At 41.0% G+C, this 20,871-nt stretch overlaps 1 protein-coding gene across 1 annotated transcript in view; it reads right to left on the bottom strand.

The window, feature by feature from the left end:
- USH2A (usherin) overlaps positions 1 to 20,871 on the bottom strand; it is a 558,840-nt gene that overhangs the window by 433,689 nt on the left and 104,280 nt on the right. The window contains exon 13 of the mRNA XM_075204257.1: positions 13,391 to 14,029. Coding sequence (XP_075060358.1) covers positions 13,391 to 14,029 — 639 coding nt within the window. The remainder of the gene's footprint in view (positions 1 to 13,390; positions 14,030 to 20,871) is intronic.

The following is a 20,871-nucleotide window of genomic DNA, read 5'->3' on the forward strand; positions in this document are numbered from 1 at the left end:
AGAGCAGGCACATTGGGAGGGAGAGTAGGTGGAAAGCAGGAACGTTGGGAGTGAGAGTCTGTGGAGAGCAGGGACATTGGGAGTGAGAGTCTGTGGAGACCAGGGAAGTTGGGAGTGAGAGTCTGTGGAGAGCAGGGACGTTGGGAGTGACATTCTGTGGAGAGCAGGCACATTGGGAGGGAGAGTAGGTGGAAAGCAGGAACGTTGGGAGTGAGAGTCTGTGGAGAGCAGGGACATTGGGAGTGAGAGTCTGTGGAGAGCAGGGAAGTTGGGAGTGAGAGTCTGTGGAGATCAGGGACATTGGGAGTGACATTCTGCCGAGAGCAGGCACGTTGGGAGGGAGAGTAGGTGGAAAGCAGGAACATTGGGAGTGAGAGTCTGTGGAGACCAGGGAAGTTGGGAGTGAGAGTCTGTGGAGAGCAGGGAAGTTGAGAGTGAGAGTCTGTGGAGAGCAGGGACATTGGGAGCAAGAGTCTGTGGAGAGCGGGGAAGTGGGTGAGGAGTCTGTGGAGGGCAGGGAAGTTGGGAGCGAGAGTCTGTGAAGACCAGGGAAGTGGGTGGGGAGTCTGTGGAGGGCAGGGAAGTTGGGTTGGGAGAGTCTGTGAAGACCAGGGAAGTTGGGTTGGGAGAGTATGTGGAGAGCAGGGAAGTTGGGAGGGAGAGTCTGTGGAGAGCAGGGAAGTTGGGTTGGGAGAGTCTGTGGAGGGCAGAGAAGTTGGGAGCGAGAGTCTGTGAAGAGCAGGGAAGTTGAGAGTGAGAGTCTGTGGAGAACGGGGAAGTGGTGGTGAGGAGGTTGGAGGTTGTGTTAATGTCTATGATTTATTTCTCAAATACCTAAACTGGGTGGATTTTAGTGTTACATCCGTACATGATGATGCGGGAATTAGATTTCCTTTCAGAAATATATTTTAAAACATATTGGCACGTAGAAAGTTCAGTACAATATTATTTGTGAATATTTGATTTTATACATAAAGTAAAAGTTGTGGTTGTGTTGAAGAGCAGAAACTGAGGTTCTGGACATTACAGTTTTGTTGTTGATACATTCAACTTATATATAAAAATACATTATATTGCATTATTCTGGCTAATATGCCAATTCATTTAATGGTAGGGGGGGGGGGGGCGCATGGTAGTGCCTATTAATTTAAGGTGGTTTATAGCAATATTAAACACTGGGGTGGTTTGATGGCTAGTAAATGAATGTGGGTAATGTTGGTAATAAGTAAAGCAGTATGGCTATTTATGAAATGTTGGGGCAGTTTAGAGGAGTAGGTCTATTTATTAAATATGAATGCTATTAATTGAATGTCTGGGTTGATTGGAGGTAGGGAAACCTAATTATTAAACCTGGGTTCTATTGATTTAAAGTTGAGAATGGTTGAGAGGAGGGAAGCCTGGAGTGTTCACTCATTGTTTCATATTTCAGGTACTTGTTTTTTTTTCAAACAGAGCCCAATTGCCATGATCCAGACAATCAGCAACTGAGCTTAAGACGCCAGCAGCCACCAGCAGTGAAAGCTGTAAGAACGGGTAGGAGAGAGCGGGATAGTCAGCCAACTGTCCTGATTTTGGTAGGACAATCACAATTCTGGGTGACTGTCCTGCTCAGTCAGGACTTTGTCCCCACTGTAGAGACGGAATGGCCAGTTGTGTGCATCTACATTGCATGCAGCATTGCCCACGTATTTGAAGTGGGTGGGAAGGGGTTGGAGAGTGGCCTCACACTGGCTAAAATGATAGTCACACCCCACACACATTGTCCCAGATGTAAAGGAGAATCACCTGCTGAGGTGACCAGGGCAGTTCTCTTTATAAAACTGGCCACACCTATCCTGCCGCCGGAAATGCCCCTGCAGCTATGTCGGGGACCTGGAGCAGGTGCTGGCTGTGCTGTGGGAGAAAGGGAGCATCTGTCCCACAGGCCGGTCCCATAGTGGGCTACGTTGGACTACTCACTGGGCTACTGGCATTTTTTTTCCCTTTAAAATATTACTAATAGGCTGCTGAGCTGAGTCTCCCCCCCCCCCCCTCCCGGATAAAATTTGGTAGCCAGCCCTTGTCCTGGTGGGCCCTTCATGACCTAGTCCAACACTGAGGTCCGGTTATAATAATTACAGTCCAGTAAGTAAACCAATGGTCACCCTCAGAAGCCAAAGTTTTCAGGTTCACATAAGTTGATTAAAAGTCGATGAGAGTAGCAGAAAAGAGGCAGGGCGCACACCCTGCCACTAGGCACACCTATGTACATATACCAATTACATGCACCTGATGGGTGCAATGTATGGGAACCGAGTTTTATGCAAGCATTAACCTGTTCATATTTTCAAAGAAATGAGAAGATGAGGGACTATTGAACATAAAGGGTGCCACTTCTAGACACAGCTACTTTGTACAATTTAGGGCAGAGGTACAAAACAGGCATCCCAAGTCGCATCATAGTTCTGGTTAGTTATATCTCCTCTTTGGTCTTATCCCTGATCATAATTACAGTGACCCCAATATCAAATATTTATTGCACTGCATTCACACTGTTTGAGACCCTGAAACATATAATATAATGTTGCCCCTTTTCGTGTGCACAAGTTCTACACATTTGATTGTATTTAAAATAATATCTCAAACAGATATCATAAAAAGCCACTTTGACAATACACACATATACAACAGATATTTGTAAGCAGTAGAGTTAACTTCGACATTCTTGAAAATTAAAACATGAAAATATTTCATTATTTCAATAAAACGCAAAAATCTGGAAATGTAGCTTAAAAAAAAATAGGTTTAGCTTACAATTTTGGCTACTCTACAAGACAACCAGCAACCTAGCCGCTTGCCAGCATTTTCAAGAAAGTGACATCTTGCAAACTCACTCAACAGGAGTTTACAATATCAAAGCCAACAGAAAATGTTTGACAAAGCAAGTAATTTATTTTATTGGCTCGAAATTCAGAGCTTGCATTTTTCTTCCTAGAAATCTCCTGTATGTAGGGCACTCATAAATAGTTATTTTGGTCAATATAAACTTTGAAATTCTTTTCGAGTGCCCTGTGATATTTTCTTCATGCTTCAGCTAACGGATTAAATATTTAATTCAGAGTCTTTTTGTTTCACTTTTTTTACATTTTTTGTTTTAACGGTTGTGTGCCAAATATTTAGACAAAACTATGCAGGAAACGGTCATTTAAACATGAGAATAACTGCATTAAATTCCTAAGTTAAGGTGTTTTCATTCACAAAGGCTTAAGGCAGCACAAACTGTAAATGTGTTTTTGATTTATTCAGTGTTATTTAATTCAATAAACATGGACTTATTTACAATAGTTAAGTCAAAGAAACCTATTAAAGGAAGGTTGCACTCTTTAAAAATTGTACAGTAATACAGTAAATATTGATCAATAAATACTGGTTATTGAATACTAATAACAAACTAAAAGGTTATACCATAAATGCATTATTTTATCTCGCTAATAAAGCCCGGAATGGTAAGTATATCTTTCCATCTAAATAAAATTAAATTAAATAAAACTATTCAGTATTGATTAAGTCTGCCTAATAGAGAACCAAAGCATCCCATCGTCATGGAAACCACTTTGCTCTCACCATACACCATGGTTACACTCATGCTCATGGCTAATGAAGGCTAATTATCATAAACAAATATGTGTTTGTGTACAATTTCACACTTTCCAAGTGGTGCAATAGTGAAGACATGGCGCTGTATACTTCCCTTCTTTCCCATGCATGGCACATGCAAACTTGAAATCTTGGGGCAGGACAAATAATTTTTCTGTAGTGAATGAAAAGGTGTTAGCACTGTGAGATTTCAGACTTTCAGTAAACTGTATAAGTAAGGCTTATATATACATTCAACTAATGATTAAAAGACCATTCCTGCCAATATGTCAGCTTTTATAACTATGGTTATCCACTCTCTCATTATCTGCTGCCTCACTTCTGCAACTGCAACCATCTCTCCCTACTTCAATCCATTCTCTACGATGTGTCAAGACTATATTTACTCTCCCAAAAGTCCGCTTCTGTCTTCCTGCTGTGCAAATCTCTACAGAATCCAATTTAAACTGCTTACCTTCACCTATAAACCCCTCAGCCATTAGCACCCCGCTACATCTCAACTCCCCACTGAAAGCCACATCATACTCCCACTTCCAAGACCAAGACTTCTCCCATTCAACTTGATACTTATGGAATATATTTTCACTTGTAATCAGACTCTCCTTCAGGTTCCAGTGTTGTAAACACTCCTTAAAAACCCACCCGTTCATTAATTTTCCCACCCTTGCTGGCCCAGCCACTTTATGTTTCCCTATGCTTTATGTCACTTTATGTCACTCTAACCCTCATCCACTCTTTTCGTTCTCCCTCTCTCCCCTGGCCCCTCTCTTCTCTCCCCCTTCTTCACTGGCTCCCTTTCGTGCCTGTTTTTGTTTCACCCTCCCTTAGGATGTAAGCTCTTATGAGCAGGGCCCCCCCTCCCCTCCTGTCTCCATACCGGTTCTTCTGCTCTGTCTTTACTCCATATGTCTTCCTGGAGTTCCTGAAGCATTGGTACTTTGTGTTTATTGTTCTGTACTTTGTCACCCTGTTTTGTACTACTGTTTGTACTGTGTACGGCGCTGCGGAAACCTTGTGGCGCCCAACAAATAAAGGATAATAATAATAATACTCTTGTCTCAGCCTCACCCCTCCCCATTAGATTACAAGCTCTAAAGATCATGGCCCTGTTTCTTCCTGTCTTCTTGGTTATTTTACACCTCGTCCGTCTGTACGTCCTTTTATCTTGCCTCACTTATTTCTGTATTATGTACAAGTTGATGTTTCTTGAATGTCCTGCACTTTGCCTGTTAGTCTTCTGTGTCTTTGTAATATGTTTTATGGTGCTGTGGATTGATGTGGCACCTTTTATAATGAAATAATAATTTTACTTACAATAATAGTAATAGTTACTATTGTTCTTTTGTAGTCAATGAATGTATTTCTGGATTTATTTAAAAAAAAAGGGGGGAAAGACCCAGCCTCCTGTCTCAACTATAGACCCTTTTAAAAGCAGATATCAAAATATACGCTAAGCTAATAGTGAATAGACTCAATGGGCTTCTCCCGGCTCTGGTTTATCCTGACCAGGTGGGTTTTGTACAGGGGCGCCAGGCCTCGGACAACACACAAAGGGTTCTTAATATTTTAGAATGGGCCTCAGAAACTAGTTCGGAATTTCTCACCCTCTCTCTTGATGCTGAGAAAGCTTTTGACAGGTTACCCTGGGGATACATGGAGAGGGTCCTTCTTCGGTTTGGTTTTCAGGGCAAATTTCTGAAAGCCATATCTGCTCTGTATTCTAATCCCTCAGCTAAGGTGTTTAGTAATGGTTTCTTGTCCGATAGATTTCTAATCACAAATGGTACAAGACAGGGCTGCCCTCTGTCGCCACTGATCTTCATTTTAGCAATGGAACCCCTTGCGACAACTGTTAGATCCTTGCTACTGTTTCCAGGTATCACTACTAAGAATACCTCACACAAGTTATGTCTGTTTGCAGATGATGTTTTGCTCTTTGTAACCAGCCAGGAGACTTCGTTGCCGACCCTACATGATATCCTGGGCGCCTACAGTCGCACTTCTTATTATAAGTTAAATTCTTCTAAATCTGAAGCTCACCCAATAAATATCCCCCCTTTGAAGGTTAGTCACCTTAAAAATTCCATTTCATTATTCCTGGAAGACAACGGCACTTCCGTATCTGGGCATTCAAATTACCCCAACCCTGGACAATACGATTAACTTGAATTTTTTACGGTGTTAATACAACAACTTCTTACTTTAACCAAATCCTGGGTCTGCTGCGAGTTCTCCTGGCTGGGAAGGCTGGTGGCCTTCAGGAAGCTATTCTTGTCAAAAATGACTCTTGTTTCTGCCCCTGAAGTCGCATTATTGCATCACTTTCCTCCGGAATTTCCATTCCATGCCAAATATGTGTTCGGTCATATTTTGATTTCCACAAGGGCTTCTGTAGCTCAAAGCTGGAAATCCCCACTCCCCCCTTCCTTAAAGAAGGTAGTGGCCAAAGTTCAATATAACATTGAAATAGAGACTGTGGTTATGCCGTATTTTACTTCCCCTTCATCCCCAATAATGAGATGGTTTAGTTGGTACAAGTATATTACAGAAAATGAAGGAGCACCTTCAGCCCAATCCAACTCTATTCCGCCTCTCCATTCACCCTCGCTTAATGAATCTCCTCAGGGGTCTCCATAGCTCCCTTTAGGTGGCTGAAGCGGGGGTATTCTCTTTTTCCCTTTTTCCTGTGAATAAGTGACTTCTAAAGTTTTTGACTATTCATATTGAATTTTTTAGAGATATTATATTGTTTGCTGTGTTCCTCCCCACTATGTACCCCCCCTTCCCCCTTTTATCCTTCCCTTTCACCCTCCTTCTTTACTTTCTGTATCCCTTAAATTTTGAAAACTAATAAAAATATGATTGAAGTTATAAAAAAAAATTTGAGTGCATATGGCATAGACCTTCTGTGGTGCAACACTGAAAAGTTTAGATTACAACTGCCTGGGATTAAAAAAATCAACAAAAGAATTGTTATTAAAAATGTTAAATGTTAAAAAAAACAAAAAACAAAAAAAACTGCAGTGCCATATATAATCACCAGCTGATTATTTAGAGCCCTTCCAATCAAAAACTGTAAATGCAGTATATTCAAACTGCAAATATCTTATACAGTGTAATTTGCAGGATTCAGACACACCATATACTTGTATGTATGTGTATTTTAGGTTGCTATGCAGCTATCAAAATGTGAATTGCATTTTGACAAAAAGGTTGAAATAGCTCTCATGAAAATCTGATTGTTTGTCCCTGTGATAATCTAGGGCTGGTGCTACCACAAGGTGATCTACGGCAGTTGCTTAGGAGGGCTAAGGTTTTGGGGACACCTAAGACATTGACTGAGTGACATAATGTCGCTCATTCAGTATTTTTATTTTCCAGCCGCATGGAAGAGCAATACAACAATGTTTTCAAGTGTGAAAGACATGGGCATTATGAACATTAACCAGGCAATAATTTCTTGCTATTATTTAGGATCTTCCAACAACTCTATATTTAAATTAGATTATTTCACAGTGCTTAAGATCGGAATAAACCTTTGTCTCTAGCGTTCAAGGACAGGGGTGCGTTACTGGCCTTAAGAATCTTGACATCACTTCCATGTCTTTACATAGTCTGTCCTGATTAAGTGCCTGCTGCAAATGTCAGTAGGTTACTTTACACTCGAAGGGGGGAGTGGGTGATCAAGAGAAGAAAAAAAAACATTCTGTTGTCATATTTATTAGTGTACACCCCCAAATAATTTAAAATTAAAACATTTAAAAAATATACTTAATGGAGGTTAAGTTGCATTTTTAACCTCTGTTCAAGTTATTGAGTGGCATATTAAAACCAATGTGCCTCTAATGCACCTTCTAATGCGCGCTCCTACTTTCACAAATTGCCTATAAATTTCACTTGAACCAAATGTATTCCTTTAACATTTTTACTCATCACAGGTTAGAAGTATACGCGGACCATTTTTTAAGTACAATTAATTTTGATTCTCTAGCCAGGAAAGCTGCAAAATTTTCTCTGTGGATTTCAAAGTATTTTTTTTGTCTAAAAAAAAAAAAAAAGGCTAAAAGCTCAATACATTATTTTATTGTATCTGTTCTTTTCTTGTGACAATTATATTAACATGAAATCATGATCTTCTGTGCTAATTAATATACATTTACATCCTGACAGTATTTTTTTTTTATTATAAATGTATTGGAAACTGAAAATTACTTTGACAATTAATAATAGTGCAGTGCATAATTATATTTTCGGATGTATCATTTTTGTGAATTTGTCTTTAGATTTCTTTTTGTAAAGTGTATAAAAAATACATACATAATTTAATAAAAAAAAAAAAAAATAATAGTCAAAATCAAGGAAACAACCAAAATTAAGGTCCAGTTAAAAAAAATGACGAAGCCAAGCTTGGAAGAGCTGTGCAAATAGAAGAGATTGGTCAGTCTAGGTTTCTTGAAAGTCTAGTTAAGGGAAAACTAAATATATATTCACTAGTGTAATAATAATTGTAATCATAATATATAATTCAGACTAATAATGCACTCATTAATATTATAAATAATTAATATATTATATTATTATTATGAAAGTGTTGTTTTTTTTCCGAAAACATAAATAAGTAGGAGCCACACCACTGTATTACAGCATAGTATAAGGACACCTATGAGTTATAGGACCACTAAACTCCGACTAAACTTTAAATAGAAACTGCGAAGATAAAATACACTATTCAACTTTAACCTGACTTTTCACTGCAGGTGTTTAAAGAAATAAATTATTACCTGCCCAGTAAATTACAGCAAAAAAGTCCCTTGGACATTTTTAGGAAAGTGTCCAGATAGGACCTGATAAAGGTAAACAACCCCACTGAGAATGTAGTCTTTTGAGCTGCTGTGACATCACTGTGCCTCTGTGCACTAATTCAGCAATAAGTTAAGTGCGTTTTTGCATATATATATATTTATTTATTTTTTCTTTGTAAACAATATTTTTGTTACAGTCTGGGCTTTCAGTATCACCATGCATGCATGAGCCCGCTGTGACTAGCCTGGCAATGCGGTAAGATGCCCTCACGGTCAGTATCGGCGGGCAGCTGAGTATCACCTAGAGATGCCCGGCCCAATGCTAGATATCACTGAGCCCCTTCTGGTACCACTGACCAGGACAATTGTATATAGTGTTAAAATATCTTCAAAATAATAAAGCATAGCACCCACAATAATTAATACATCTATAATTGTGCCCCCAATATTGAAGAAAGAAATCATAATAAATAAATAATTAATATTGCCGCTGTATGCTCTCTAATAGGGGAAACTGTGCTTAAGTGTTGAGTTCCTCTTTAATACACCAGTAATTAATATGAACCAGTAAGTTTTCATTCAAGGCTTTGGTCTGATAGTGGGTTTGACCTTACCACTGTCAGATTGTCTGGATGTTCTCTCAGTAGAAAAGTGTAGTAATAAAGGAACTCCTAAAACTGGATCTTAGGCTATTTTAATTGGATACTGGAATGACCCTGCAAGCATCCTCACATTCTAGAACTTTTAGGGCTAGATTTACTAAACTGCGGGTTTGAAAAAGTGGAGATGTTGCCTATAGCAACCAATCAGATTCTAGCTGTCATTTATTTAGTGCATTCTACAAAATGACAGCTAGAATCTGATTGGTTGCTATAGGCAACATCTCCACTTTTTCAAGCCCGCAGCTTAGTAAATATACCCCTTAGTCTGGAGAAGACTCCTCACTGATACCTATCAAGCTGTACATGGATGGTTTTCCTGCTCTTTACTTTTGGCTCTCCAACTGTACTACAGTAAATGTAACTCATTCATCCTGCCACAGGTTAGCTGCTGATCAAATTAACCCTAGTATGTATATCTGTGGTAGGGAATTTAGATTTTCAGCTTTACTGGTGCAGGGACTGAAGTGAATGATTAAATATCCTCTGTAAAGCACTGTGTTATATGTAGGCGCTATATAATAGCTAACTAAATAAATAATGCTAAGTACTTATGGTTATCTTTAACAACTAATTCAGTCTGATATCCTGTATGTCAAAACAATTTTTTGTTACATTTTTGTTATTTTCCAGACGCACCCAGTTTTTCATGGGCAGAAATAGAACAGTCTGTAGCCATAGACATCGCAAGAATGCTCACAGCAGAACATATTATTTCAGGACATGGGGGTACTGAGCTTGTGGGAGGCATTAACCGGCCCACTTGTGTGATTATATTAGTAAGGACAGGGCTGCATGTGACAGAGCCAGTGTTGTGATGTGAGGAGGGGAATGGAGGCTGCAGGAAGCCACAGACTGAGAGTTATATATTGGATGGAGCAAGGTCCTCCTGACAGCACAGAGTATATAAGGCGATGAGTGATGTGTTCGTGAGGACATGGCTCCATGTGACAGGGGCAGTCAGATGATGTGAGGAGGGGAATGGAGGCTGCAGGAAGCCACAGACTGAGAGTTATATAGTGGATGGAGCAAGGTCCTCCTGACAGCACAGAGTATATCAGGAGATGAGTGATGTGTTCTTGAGGAAAGAGCTGCATGTGACAGGTGCAGTTAGATGATGTGAGGAGGGGAATGGAGGCAGCAGGAAGCCACAGACTGAGAGTTTTACAGTGGAAGGAGCAGGGTCCCCCAGCAGCACAGAGTATATCAGGCGATGAGTGATGTGTTAGTGAGGACAGGGCTGCATGTGACAGGGGCCGTGTTGTAATGCAAAGAGGGAAATGGAGAACAGGGGGTGGGGAAGACTTTGAGTTAGATAGTAAAAGGCTCAGAGTCCTCCAACAGCACATCGTAGAATTTTGGGCTTTCCATTAAGTTGATGCAGGAAGATTTTGGGGTCCAAACACCTTTACTTTAAACAAAGTTACACATCCAATTTATTTAACTATCTAATTGATTTAAGGGATTATTTAAATAATCTACTATGAAGTGAAGTGTACCAGCGTTCTAAGCTTTGCAAAACATTATTAGTGTAAGTTAAGTGACTACAATGCGCGAAGCTCACTTTTAATACTGACAAATAAAGTGTTTTTTTTTTATGTCACAACAATTGTAATTGCAAATATACATCTGCTGAAGTGTAGGTATACAGGTCTCTATGGTATCCTGGGCCTGTCTGGCATAGCAATGATCCCTGCTGTGGGCTAGGTACCGTATTATCCATCATGTGATTATGCATTACCTCGGCTGATGTATAAAATTCGCTAGATCATTCAACCACGGCTAAGTGGAAAACTGGGTTTGCGGACATGAAAGAGCCGGTATGTTTTAGATCCTATTAGTAAACAGAACTGTAATTCATAATTCATTGACAGTTCCGCTGTTCAAGACGGGTCCAAGCCGGAATTATTTGCAAAAAGTCTCTTTGGTGCTAAAGTGTCCTGTATGGTTAAAATCATACCAGTGTGGGGTGCAATTGCCCTGTCTGAAATCCAGACCTGGCCGTCGCTGGTGGCGCTGAGGAGGTTAATGTGATAAGCATTTTAGCTTCCTGAAACCATTACTTTATAGTGGACCATGGGGAAAATAAAATCAGCCTTGCATGATTAACACACGAGAGACACTTTTGTAAGATGATTTGCCCGTGATCCATGAACTGCGATGACTAAACTGTGCTTTTGTGAGGCTTTGAGATTTCAAAATATGTTGATCCGCTAAAGAGGACTTATTACTGTATGTGGTAGTGATACAAACACGTAGATGACATTACCCATATTACTGCACATGATGGTAAATGGCATACGTCGATTTAAATATAAATAATCAGTTATGATACATTGCATTCTCCCAGTATCTTCCATATGAAATGCATTTGGACTCTCTCGTATTTTATTGAACTCACAGCTGGAGCAATGCAAATATGCCAACAAATTATGTTCTGTGCAGAATCACTGGCGTCTATATATTGTACTGATCATCTATGGAAAACTTAAACTATTTTATAAATGACTGATAACTAAGTTACATTTTCCATTTAAAACAACACTATCACCTAGGAACATATATTTTCCCTAATGTATCCCCCAGAGACAGAACTAGCGAGCTGTGGGCCCCAGTGCAGGGAGGCGGGGAGGAGAGAACCGGTGCCCCCAACACTCTGCATCTGTCATGCAGTGGGCCCCATTATCTTCATGGGCCCCGGTGCACGGCACTTGCCGCACCAATGGTAGATTCGCCACTGATGCCCCCTACCCTTAGCTGGAGCCCAGGGGTACTACAGTAGTCTTTTCCACGGCTTTGGAGGTTCTGCAATACCCAACTGGAAAATCAATTAAACGAACCATCATTAAATTGGCCCAGAAGGGGGTGTCTGAGTAGAAGACCAATCACAAGCTGCAAACTCTTGATTGGTCGGCTTGAGACTGGTGCTTCCGCTCCCCCTCCTCTCCCCCCTCCTCCTGGGTTTGTGGGCGGGGCTGTGAAAGCAACAGAGAAGCCCCAGAAAATACAACTGCACAGATCAACTCCTTGGGGCTTAAGGCCAGGCGTTGGGGAGGGGCAGCATATTCAGAGATTATTTTCTTTGATTTTTGTGCTGCATTAAACACCATGTACTGGTAATCAAGCTCAGACAACCTTAACCCATTGCTTTGTACAGGCTTTCTTGCAACATTTACTAAACATATTGCTTTATATTACTCCCTTCTGTGCCTTTAAGTCATCTAGGCAGAGTTTTATACAACACAAGACTGCTCTGTGTATACTATTGTATCAAAAGCATAAAGCAAAGCTGAACTGTGTTGCATCCAAGGAAGACAAAAACAAACCTTGTTTCAGTACTAAAGTAAACAGTCGGATAGGGCCAATTTCGAAGGCAGAATTGTACTAATTTTGATGGAAGGAGTTGGGTGGATCGGGTGTTCCTGAATATGGGCATTCATCCACGTGCAAAATTATTTTTTTGTTGGGAGACCAGATGTTTAAGTAAGATTAATGGGTTTGAAAGTGTGTACATAGGAGCAAGTATCCAGTTTAGCGGGTGGCAACAGAGCCACTTTTCTCCCTCAAAACAGTGTAATTTTTTAACACTGTGGAAAAAACACAAACATGTAAAAACGTGACTTATTTAATAAATACAGTTGCAATCAGGGGTGGTCCTGGGTAGTATGTAGTGATAGGAGCAAGTACATACTTGAAAACACTCCCTGAATAGGGGTGATCTCCCTCACTCCCTGAAGAGTCTGGCATTCTCCCTGATGCTGAGCCAGTACAAGACGTGGTTGGCTTCGCCATCTGTGGCATGATGACACAGTTCAGAAATTGTGTCCTATGTCCATGTATTGAGGCCTATGGAGGTGGCCATTTTCATGGAGACCAAGATTTAATCAAAGACTGACAGGTAAGACAACATGACTTCAGTAATGGAGACAGAAATGTAAAAGACACTTCAGTCTCTAGAGATTCATTAGCTGCTTTTCTTTAATGCATAGTTGCCTACTCTCCCGGGAATGTCCGGGAGACTACCGCATTTCTGGGAGACCTCCCGGGAGAGCAGGGCAACCTCTCGGTTCTCGCTCCCGCAATAGATAAGTGGCGGGGGCGGGGCTTAATGACACAAATATCGCATCATCTTAGCACCCTGCTGTAATTGGCCCAAATTGTGATAATCGTTTAGGGGGCGGTGCCAAAATGATGCTTGTCCACACATCCTGCAGTTAGTAAATAACACTTGCTGCCAGTATTATATTTCCCTGGCCTAGGGATTCTTCAGAAGGTGCTATAATAAAGACTTACCGGGCTTACACAGGTCACATCTTCTCCCTTGGTAGTTTGGCAGACATCGGCAATGCCCACTGATTGGGTCACACGCTGTACTTGGCAACGTACCAGAAAAGTGACAATCACAATTCTGACAGCCCAAACTGTTTCCCCCGGTCAGATTGTACATGTGCCTGATGCAGACATGACACTGCTGTCCTGTTACAAAGTCTTTGCACACACATTGCCCAGTTAACTTGTCACAAGACTGAGAGCCGTTTACTGTGCCTGATCTATCACAGCGGCAGGGCAGGCACGACACAGAGCCGTTTTGTCTGGATTTGTAGTAGCCATCCAGGCATTTATTGCACTGCCTTCCACCAACATTAGGCTGACAAACGCATTGTCCTGTCACAGCATCACAAACTGTTCCAGGGATAATCCCTTCCGTGTCACACTCGCAGGGTTTACAACCGTCAGCATCCAACCCATAATAGTTGTCAATACAGGTGACACAGTTAAGTCCGCTGACATTCTTTCTGCATTTACATTGTCCACTGGTTGGATTGCAGAATTGATTGATGGAGCCATAAGCGTGGCACGTGCATTGTATACAGCTCTCCTGTCCAAATGTGTCTTGTTTGAAGCCCAGTTTGCAGCGATCACACTGAGGACCTGCAGTAATACAGATGAGAAGATTTTGCAGCATAAGTGCAAAAACAAACAAAAAAAAACAAAACACATTAAACAGGTCAACTAATTCAATTTTAAAAAAAATCGTAGATTTTGGTTATATAGCATTAAAATTTTCTTGTATTTTATATGCTAAAAGTGTCTATATAGATGTTATACTGTAAAAAATGACAAAAACAAAACTGTGTAATTTCAAATTTAAAAAAGCTATATTCTGTGTAAAAACAGGGAATGTTAGTTCCACATATTGCAATACATGTTAATCTGACCAACTCACACTAAAGTCTATCCCTTTCTGGCCAGTCTTACACTGAACATATATATAAACATGCATTGCTGTGCTAATATTAGCATGATCATTACTATGCTTTTATTTGGGTTGTGTCTTACCTATACACAGTGTAAACAACTCACATAGTATGGCGTGGAACAGAAGGTAATGATCGTCCTGTCCAAGTAAGTTTATAAACTAAGAGGTGTGGTGAACACTTGATACATAAGTTAGTGCAATAACAATTGTATTTGCTGGTCGGTTAAGTGCTGGGGGCGGGGAGGGGGGCTACTGTAAGGCATAGCTGCCTACCCTACCGCAATGTCCGGGAGACTCACAAATTTTTGGGAGTTTTCCCGGGAGAGCAGAACAACATCCCGGGTCCAGCTCAGCTCGTTTGTGAAGCGGGTGGGGGTGGGGCTAAATGTATTATCCTGGCCCGCCCCCACTCACTGATAGGCTGAAATGGGCAAATATTGACAGGGGGCGTGGCCTTACAGAGCGATTCTCACGGCCACACCCCCAAGATGAAGCCCCCTCTATGCTGTAAGGCAATTGCATCAGCCACTAATCTGTCCTGGGTGGCTGACATCTCTGTGCAGCTATTGCTGGCGTGGGATGGGTGGATTGAAAAGAGACAGAGGAACCAGTCCAGGCTTGGCCAACCTGTGGCTCTCCAGGTATAGTGAAACTACAACCCCCAGCATGCTTTGCTAGTAGACAGCCAGCAAAGCATGCTGGGATGTGTAATTTCACAACACCTGGAGGGTCACAGGTTGGCCAGGCCTGAACTAGAAATCTTATCACAGTCAGCTGCTCTCAACCATGCCTGTGCTTCACCATTTATCTTAATTGTGCAAGGTTCCGCTTTTGGGTTTGGAGAAGACCTTTGTTTTAGCTTTGCATGGACGCTCTTGTAGCTATCCGCTAGCTCAGAGTAGTAAATAATAAACTTACAACAGGATTGTGAATTAGTTCCTAATTTGGTAGTATTCACTACATTTGCGAAAAGAGGATGATGATGATTTGCCCTAAATAGCATGGAGACCCATGATCACAATTAATAAGCAATAACATCTCTCACCAAACTGAGATGAGATGTCAGTGTGTAAGAAACGTTAACATTGCTGAGCATATTAGAGTGGTCATACTGCTATGCAATGCTCTATAGATCCTTTGCAACCAAGCTGCTCTGCCCAGGGGCCTCCATTCACAGACAGAACCAACGTTTAGCCGTCAAGTGTCTTTATTTTCTATCAAAACTTGGAACTGCTGGAACTGTTATCTCAGCAATATCATACACACACGACTATCACCCACTGTATATAGATACTCCCAGGTGCGGTGTGGCATGGCACCATTAAATAGACAAACCCGGCTTAGGCCTGGAAGTCAATTTCTCTGTTACAGTGGGTATCAGGGGCATTAATGCCTAGCTGCTCCCAACCTGGTGTGTTGGAGGTGGCAGCCTAGTTGGCCTCACATGGGATCTCATTCATCTTAGAACTCATTGTGAGTGCAACTAGGGCCTGATTCATTAAGGATCTTAAATTAAGAAGCTTCTTATTTAAGTCTCCTGGACAAAACCATGGTACAATGCAAGGGGTGCAAATTAGTTTTCTGTTTTGCACATAAGTTAAATATTGTCTGTGTTTTCATGTAGCACACAAATATCAACTTTAAATTTCAGGGTACATATACGCTATCAAGTATTTGTGTGCTACATGAAAAAACAGACAGTATTTAACTCATGTGCAAAACAGAAAGTTAATTTGCACCCCTTGCATTGTAACATGGTTTTGTCCAGGAGACTTAAATAAGAAACTTCTTAATTTAAGATCCTTAATGAATCAGGCCCCTAGTGTTTAAAAGAAACATACATAACTAGTACGCACATACACACGTATTAAAATACAAGCAGATCTCAAGAAACGTTTCCATTTGAATCTCGGTATTAGTACGCTCCGGCTATACGTTACTTAACATATGCAGACAGACAGAGCACAGGACACATGCATATGTGCAACATAAAATCTCATCAGAATGCATGCAAAAAAAAAGAAGAAAAAAATTCATAAAATGAATTTACAGCTGTTATTACAATAATCATTAATAAAACTATATGTTTTAAATATATTTTTTTTATTTCACATGAAATACATAAATTGGAATGCTCTAAATGTGTACTGACATAAAATGCATTTTTACAGCTCCTTTTATTTGCAAACACATGTTGTGGCATTCATATGTGTAGTCAGCACTATCAGCCGGCACTTACACCTGCCCTGTAGCTGGTGCAAGTGATAGGGCTAAAAAACACGTACCTAAGGAGGCGCTCTGAACTTGAATTAGCCGCATCTGCACGCGCTCACCCGCGGCATGCCCTTACTGTACATTACCTTCATTAGTTCGCTCCTTAAAGTGGTATCCAGGCAAAAGTTTCATTTGCCTGTAATTACGTTTACTGGTGCAAATCCCGTTCTGGCGCATGCGCAGAGCTATTTCACGCAAGATACGTCATGCAAGTGGACTTGTGTTCGAAAATGAATCAGACTCATTATGTGAAATAGGGCCTGATTCATAGGGGGCATAGCACAAAACCCCATTTGTTTTGGGTTATATACAGGGTCAATATATTATATTTACTTTGTTCAATCCCTTGCTCTTTCAGGGGGATCTCTGCTTTGCTTTTACTGTTTGCAGTTAAATAACTTGAGCATTTTTTCCATAGAGTTCTATGAGTAGGTAATACATGGTAAAAACTGTCTAACCGCTGGTGGTACCGGTGCTATTTGCGGAAGTTAAGCCATTGACAGGAAGAAACTCAAAATGCCCTATTCCATCAAAAACACCTGTTTTTGCTGGGGATAGGTATTTCTCCTTCTGATAAATAGGCCGATGAGCGGACTTGGATTATCGCAATCCGAGCCCACCCGAACAGTGCGGATCCGAGGGCGATCCGAGCACTGTTCGGGTATTTCCGCCGCTGAGAAAAACTGAAAATGAGGCTATGAGTCCAAATCCCGCCGTCGGATCTCGCGATACTCGGATTCTATAAATTCCCCGCTTGCCGCCGCCATCTTCACTCGGGCATTGATCAGGGAAGCGGGAGGTTGGGTTTTGCTAGTGGTGCTGTGTCCTGTGCTCTGTCCTGCTGAGTCCAAAACCCAAAACACGAAAAGTGGCCGGTGCACACCCCTAGTGTAACCATTCCTTCTATTTGCACGGTCTCAAACCACCATAGCCAGATAGAATTATGCAGGTTAGACTTTTTCCCAACACTGTACACATGAATATTATTTTCTTGCACCAGCAAAAGAAAAAAAACGATGTGAGTTTAAATGAGGTTTTCTTAGGAGCGCTCATGGCTGTCAAAGTCGAATAATAGGATGAAAGAAAGTATATTGATTAATATTGTTTTACCGTGCGATTGCGATCAGTACGCCACGTGTCATGGCGCAATGGCACGATAATTAACGCATGCATACACTCGCACTTACACATTCACTTGTATATAGTTCATATTTAAAATAGTTCCAATCCACAGTCGTTTATGAACAGTTGTTCTTTAGTTTATAGTTAAATATTATAAGGTTATATGTACATATTAGTGATATCTACGGTTCAGGTCACAGGAAACATATCATGTCTGGTATCATTCTAATCTCCTATTTATCCGCAGACATCCGGTTCATTCACGGAAAGGATCGCACATTGCGTATACTAGTTATGGATGATAGGGAATAAATGATTAGAATTATATTGTCTGTGTAATGCTAATAGACCAGTTTAAACTAGTTCTAGGCGGGAACATTAGTATTCATCCTCTGGAAAGCTGACCCCCACCCTTGGAAAGTTAACCCCCACCCTTGGAGGGTGTCGTTTGAACTGACCTATGGACTGCATTACACTGGACCTTCCTGCAGCCTGAACCTATGGAAACTTGCAAAGTCACCTGTATTGTATTTACTGTAACACTAAAGGTATATATATATCGCTCCCTGGGATCAGCTAGTCAGTCACTCTGACCACAGTCTTCAGGACTGAAGGACTGTCTAGCTGGATCCAGCAGAGCACAGCACCGCACAGCGTATGTATCGGCTGTACTTATTTATTGAACTGTTATTCTATTTGCTTTTGCTAAATAAATTGCTTGTGCTTTGGAACCACACAAATCGCATAGACAATGATTATTGGAAAACGATTAAATTACTTTAATATGGCCAATTCCATACTTCTTATAAGCCATGCCAAGTTTTGCGCAGGCACGGTCAACGGCATTCTGTCGGGCATGTGCTCTATTCGTAAAGTGATTTACATTTATACAAGTCCATGCCAGGTGTCACTTAGACGCGCACTACAGATTTTTGGTTCCTAACCTGGGTTCTTTGGTCTTGATTGGATTTACTGTTACTTGTTTTTCCTGTGTTCATGACCAGTGGTGAAACTACCATTGGTGCTCCGGGGCCCATGGAGAAATTGGGGCAGATACAGAGGGTCGGAACTAGCTCACTAATTCCTCTTCTGTGCATGACCATTGTTCCTTGCAACCTTCCCTGACCTTAGTGGCCGTTTTAACTTTAACCTACTTATTTTGTCCCTTTGTCTATTGTGGCTTATCTGTCCCCTCTCGCCCTTTAGCTAGTTGACAGTTGTATCCATATAGGTCAGCAACTATAGCTATGTTCAGAAGACTGGCAACTAATTACCACTGACCATATTTAGTTCTATTGAAAAGGGTGTTACTAAAAGCGAAGGTCAATAAAAGCCAGACTTTAGTGGCTAACCTACTGGTGTGATCGGTGACCATTACTAGTGGGGATGTATTGTGTGGGGTATTGGCACTACATTCTGCTCTTTCAGGTAACTGACAAACGCCCTGTGTAAGAAGTATTGATAGTGCACTGGGGCAGACTTAGGGCACTAGCTTGTCAGTCAACAGGATGTAGTTTGGAAATTCATCTCTGGTACAAGTGCTACAATAGTGCAACAATTGTTTGGATGTAGAATTTCAATGTTTTTATTTACACAAAAAGGAGTGTTGTTTTATGTTCAAAGGGTGATCACTCCAAACGTATACATTGTAAGTTATAATCATCTACACTATACATAGTGAGCCTGAGTCATTAAGGCAAAAAAGGAGTAAATGTTCTCCAGGACAAACCATGTTACAAAGCAAGGGGTGCAAATTAGTTTATTATTTTGCACATAAGTTAAATACTGGCTGTTTTTTCATCTAGCACACAAATACTTAATAGCTTTATAATTACACTGAAATTTAAAGTTGATCTAGGACATGCCCTACCCCAACTATAAATCTGTCCCCACATTTTAAATTTACCTCCCCCTCCAATGCAACATGGTTTTGCTCAGGTGCAAATGTTACTCCTTTTTTATGCTTTGCTCTCCTTAATGACTCAGGCCCAGTATCATTAGTATGCATGAAATTAGGCAGTGGATCTCAAGGTGTGGTGTGCATAGACTAAAGTGTCACAGCGCAACACAACAAGAAGATAGATGACCCAATTGCTATTATTTCCCTCTCCATCAGAGGGGTTATTCTGTCATAAGCTTGAGGTTCCATTTTTCCAGTGTCTGTGTTACCATTGGGTGCTATTGTACACTGCAGAGAGCATATCGCTATTTATATAGTGACACTAATTCCACAGTACTCACTCATATCAGTTCTGCCCGATTGGAGCTTAGAGTCTAAATTCCCTAACATACACACACATAGGCCGAGAGAGACTAAGGTCAATTTGATAGCAGCCAATTAACCTACCAGTATGTTTTTGGAGTGTGGGAGGAAACCGGAGCACCTGGAGGAAACCCACACAAACACAGGGAGAACATACAAACTCCACACAGATAAGGCCATGGTCGGGAATCAAACTCATAACCCCAGTGTTGTGAACCAGAAGTGCTAACCACTGAGCCACCGTGCTACCACAGAGGTAAGGAAGAGTAGCAAAGCTTATACTAGTTTCCATATGTTGTTCTGCATTGTATACTGGTCATCTGGAATAAAGTGGCTATTTTCCTTATATACTTGTTAGTAGAATGGAATTGTGGATGGCATACTGGTCTCCAGATGGGCATCTGTATTAAATACTGGGCATCCAAACTGGGTGCTGCATTGCACACTAGTCACTAGTCGCTGTGTGTTATATGTCTTACAATTTTTTAGTAGAGGATTGAGTAAAAACATGCCTAGAAATCATCAAGATACAATATTTTGATATAAAGCACTATGAATTGGGGTCACAAGTTCAATTCCAAAACCATGGCCTTACCTGTCGGTAGTTTGTATGTTCTGCCCTTGTTTGTGTGAGTTTCCTCCGGGTGCTCCGGTTTACTCCCACACTCTAAAACATACTGGTGGGTTAATTGGCTGCTGGCAAAATTAACACTAGCGTGTGTGTGTGTGTGTGTGTGTGTGTGTGTGTGTGTGTGTTAGGGAATTTAGACTGTTAGCTCCAATGGGGCAGGGACTCAGATGAATAACAAATATTCTCTGTGCTGTGGAATTGGTGGAGCTATCATCATCATTATC

This window comes from Mixophyes fleayi, chromosome 3 (assembly GCF_038048845.1).
Source record: "Mixophyes fleayi isolate aMixFle1 chromosome 3, aMixFle1.hap1, whole genome shotgun sequence".
Lineage (NCBI taxonomy): Eukaryota > Metazoa > Chordata > Amphibia > Anura > Limnodynastidae > Mixophyes > Mixophyes fleayi.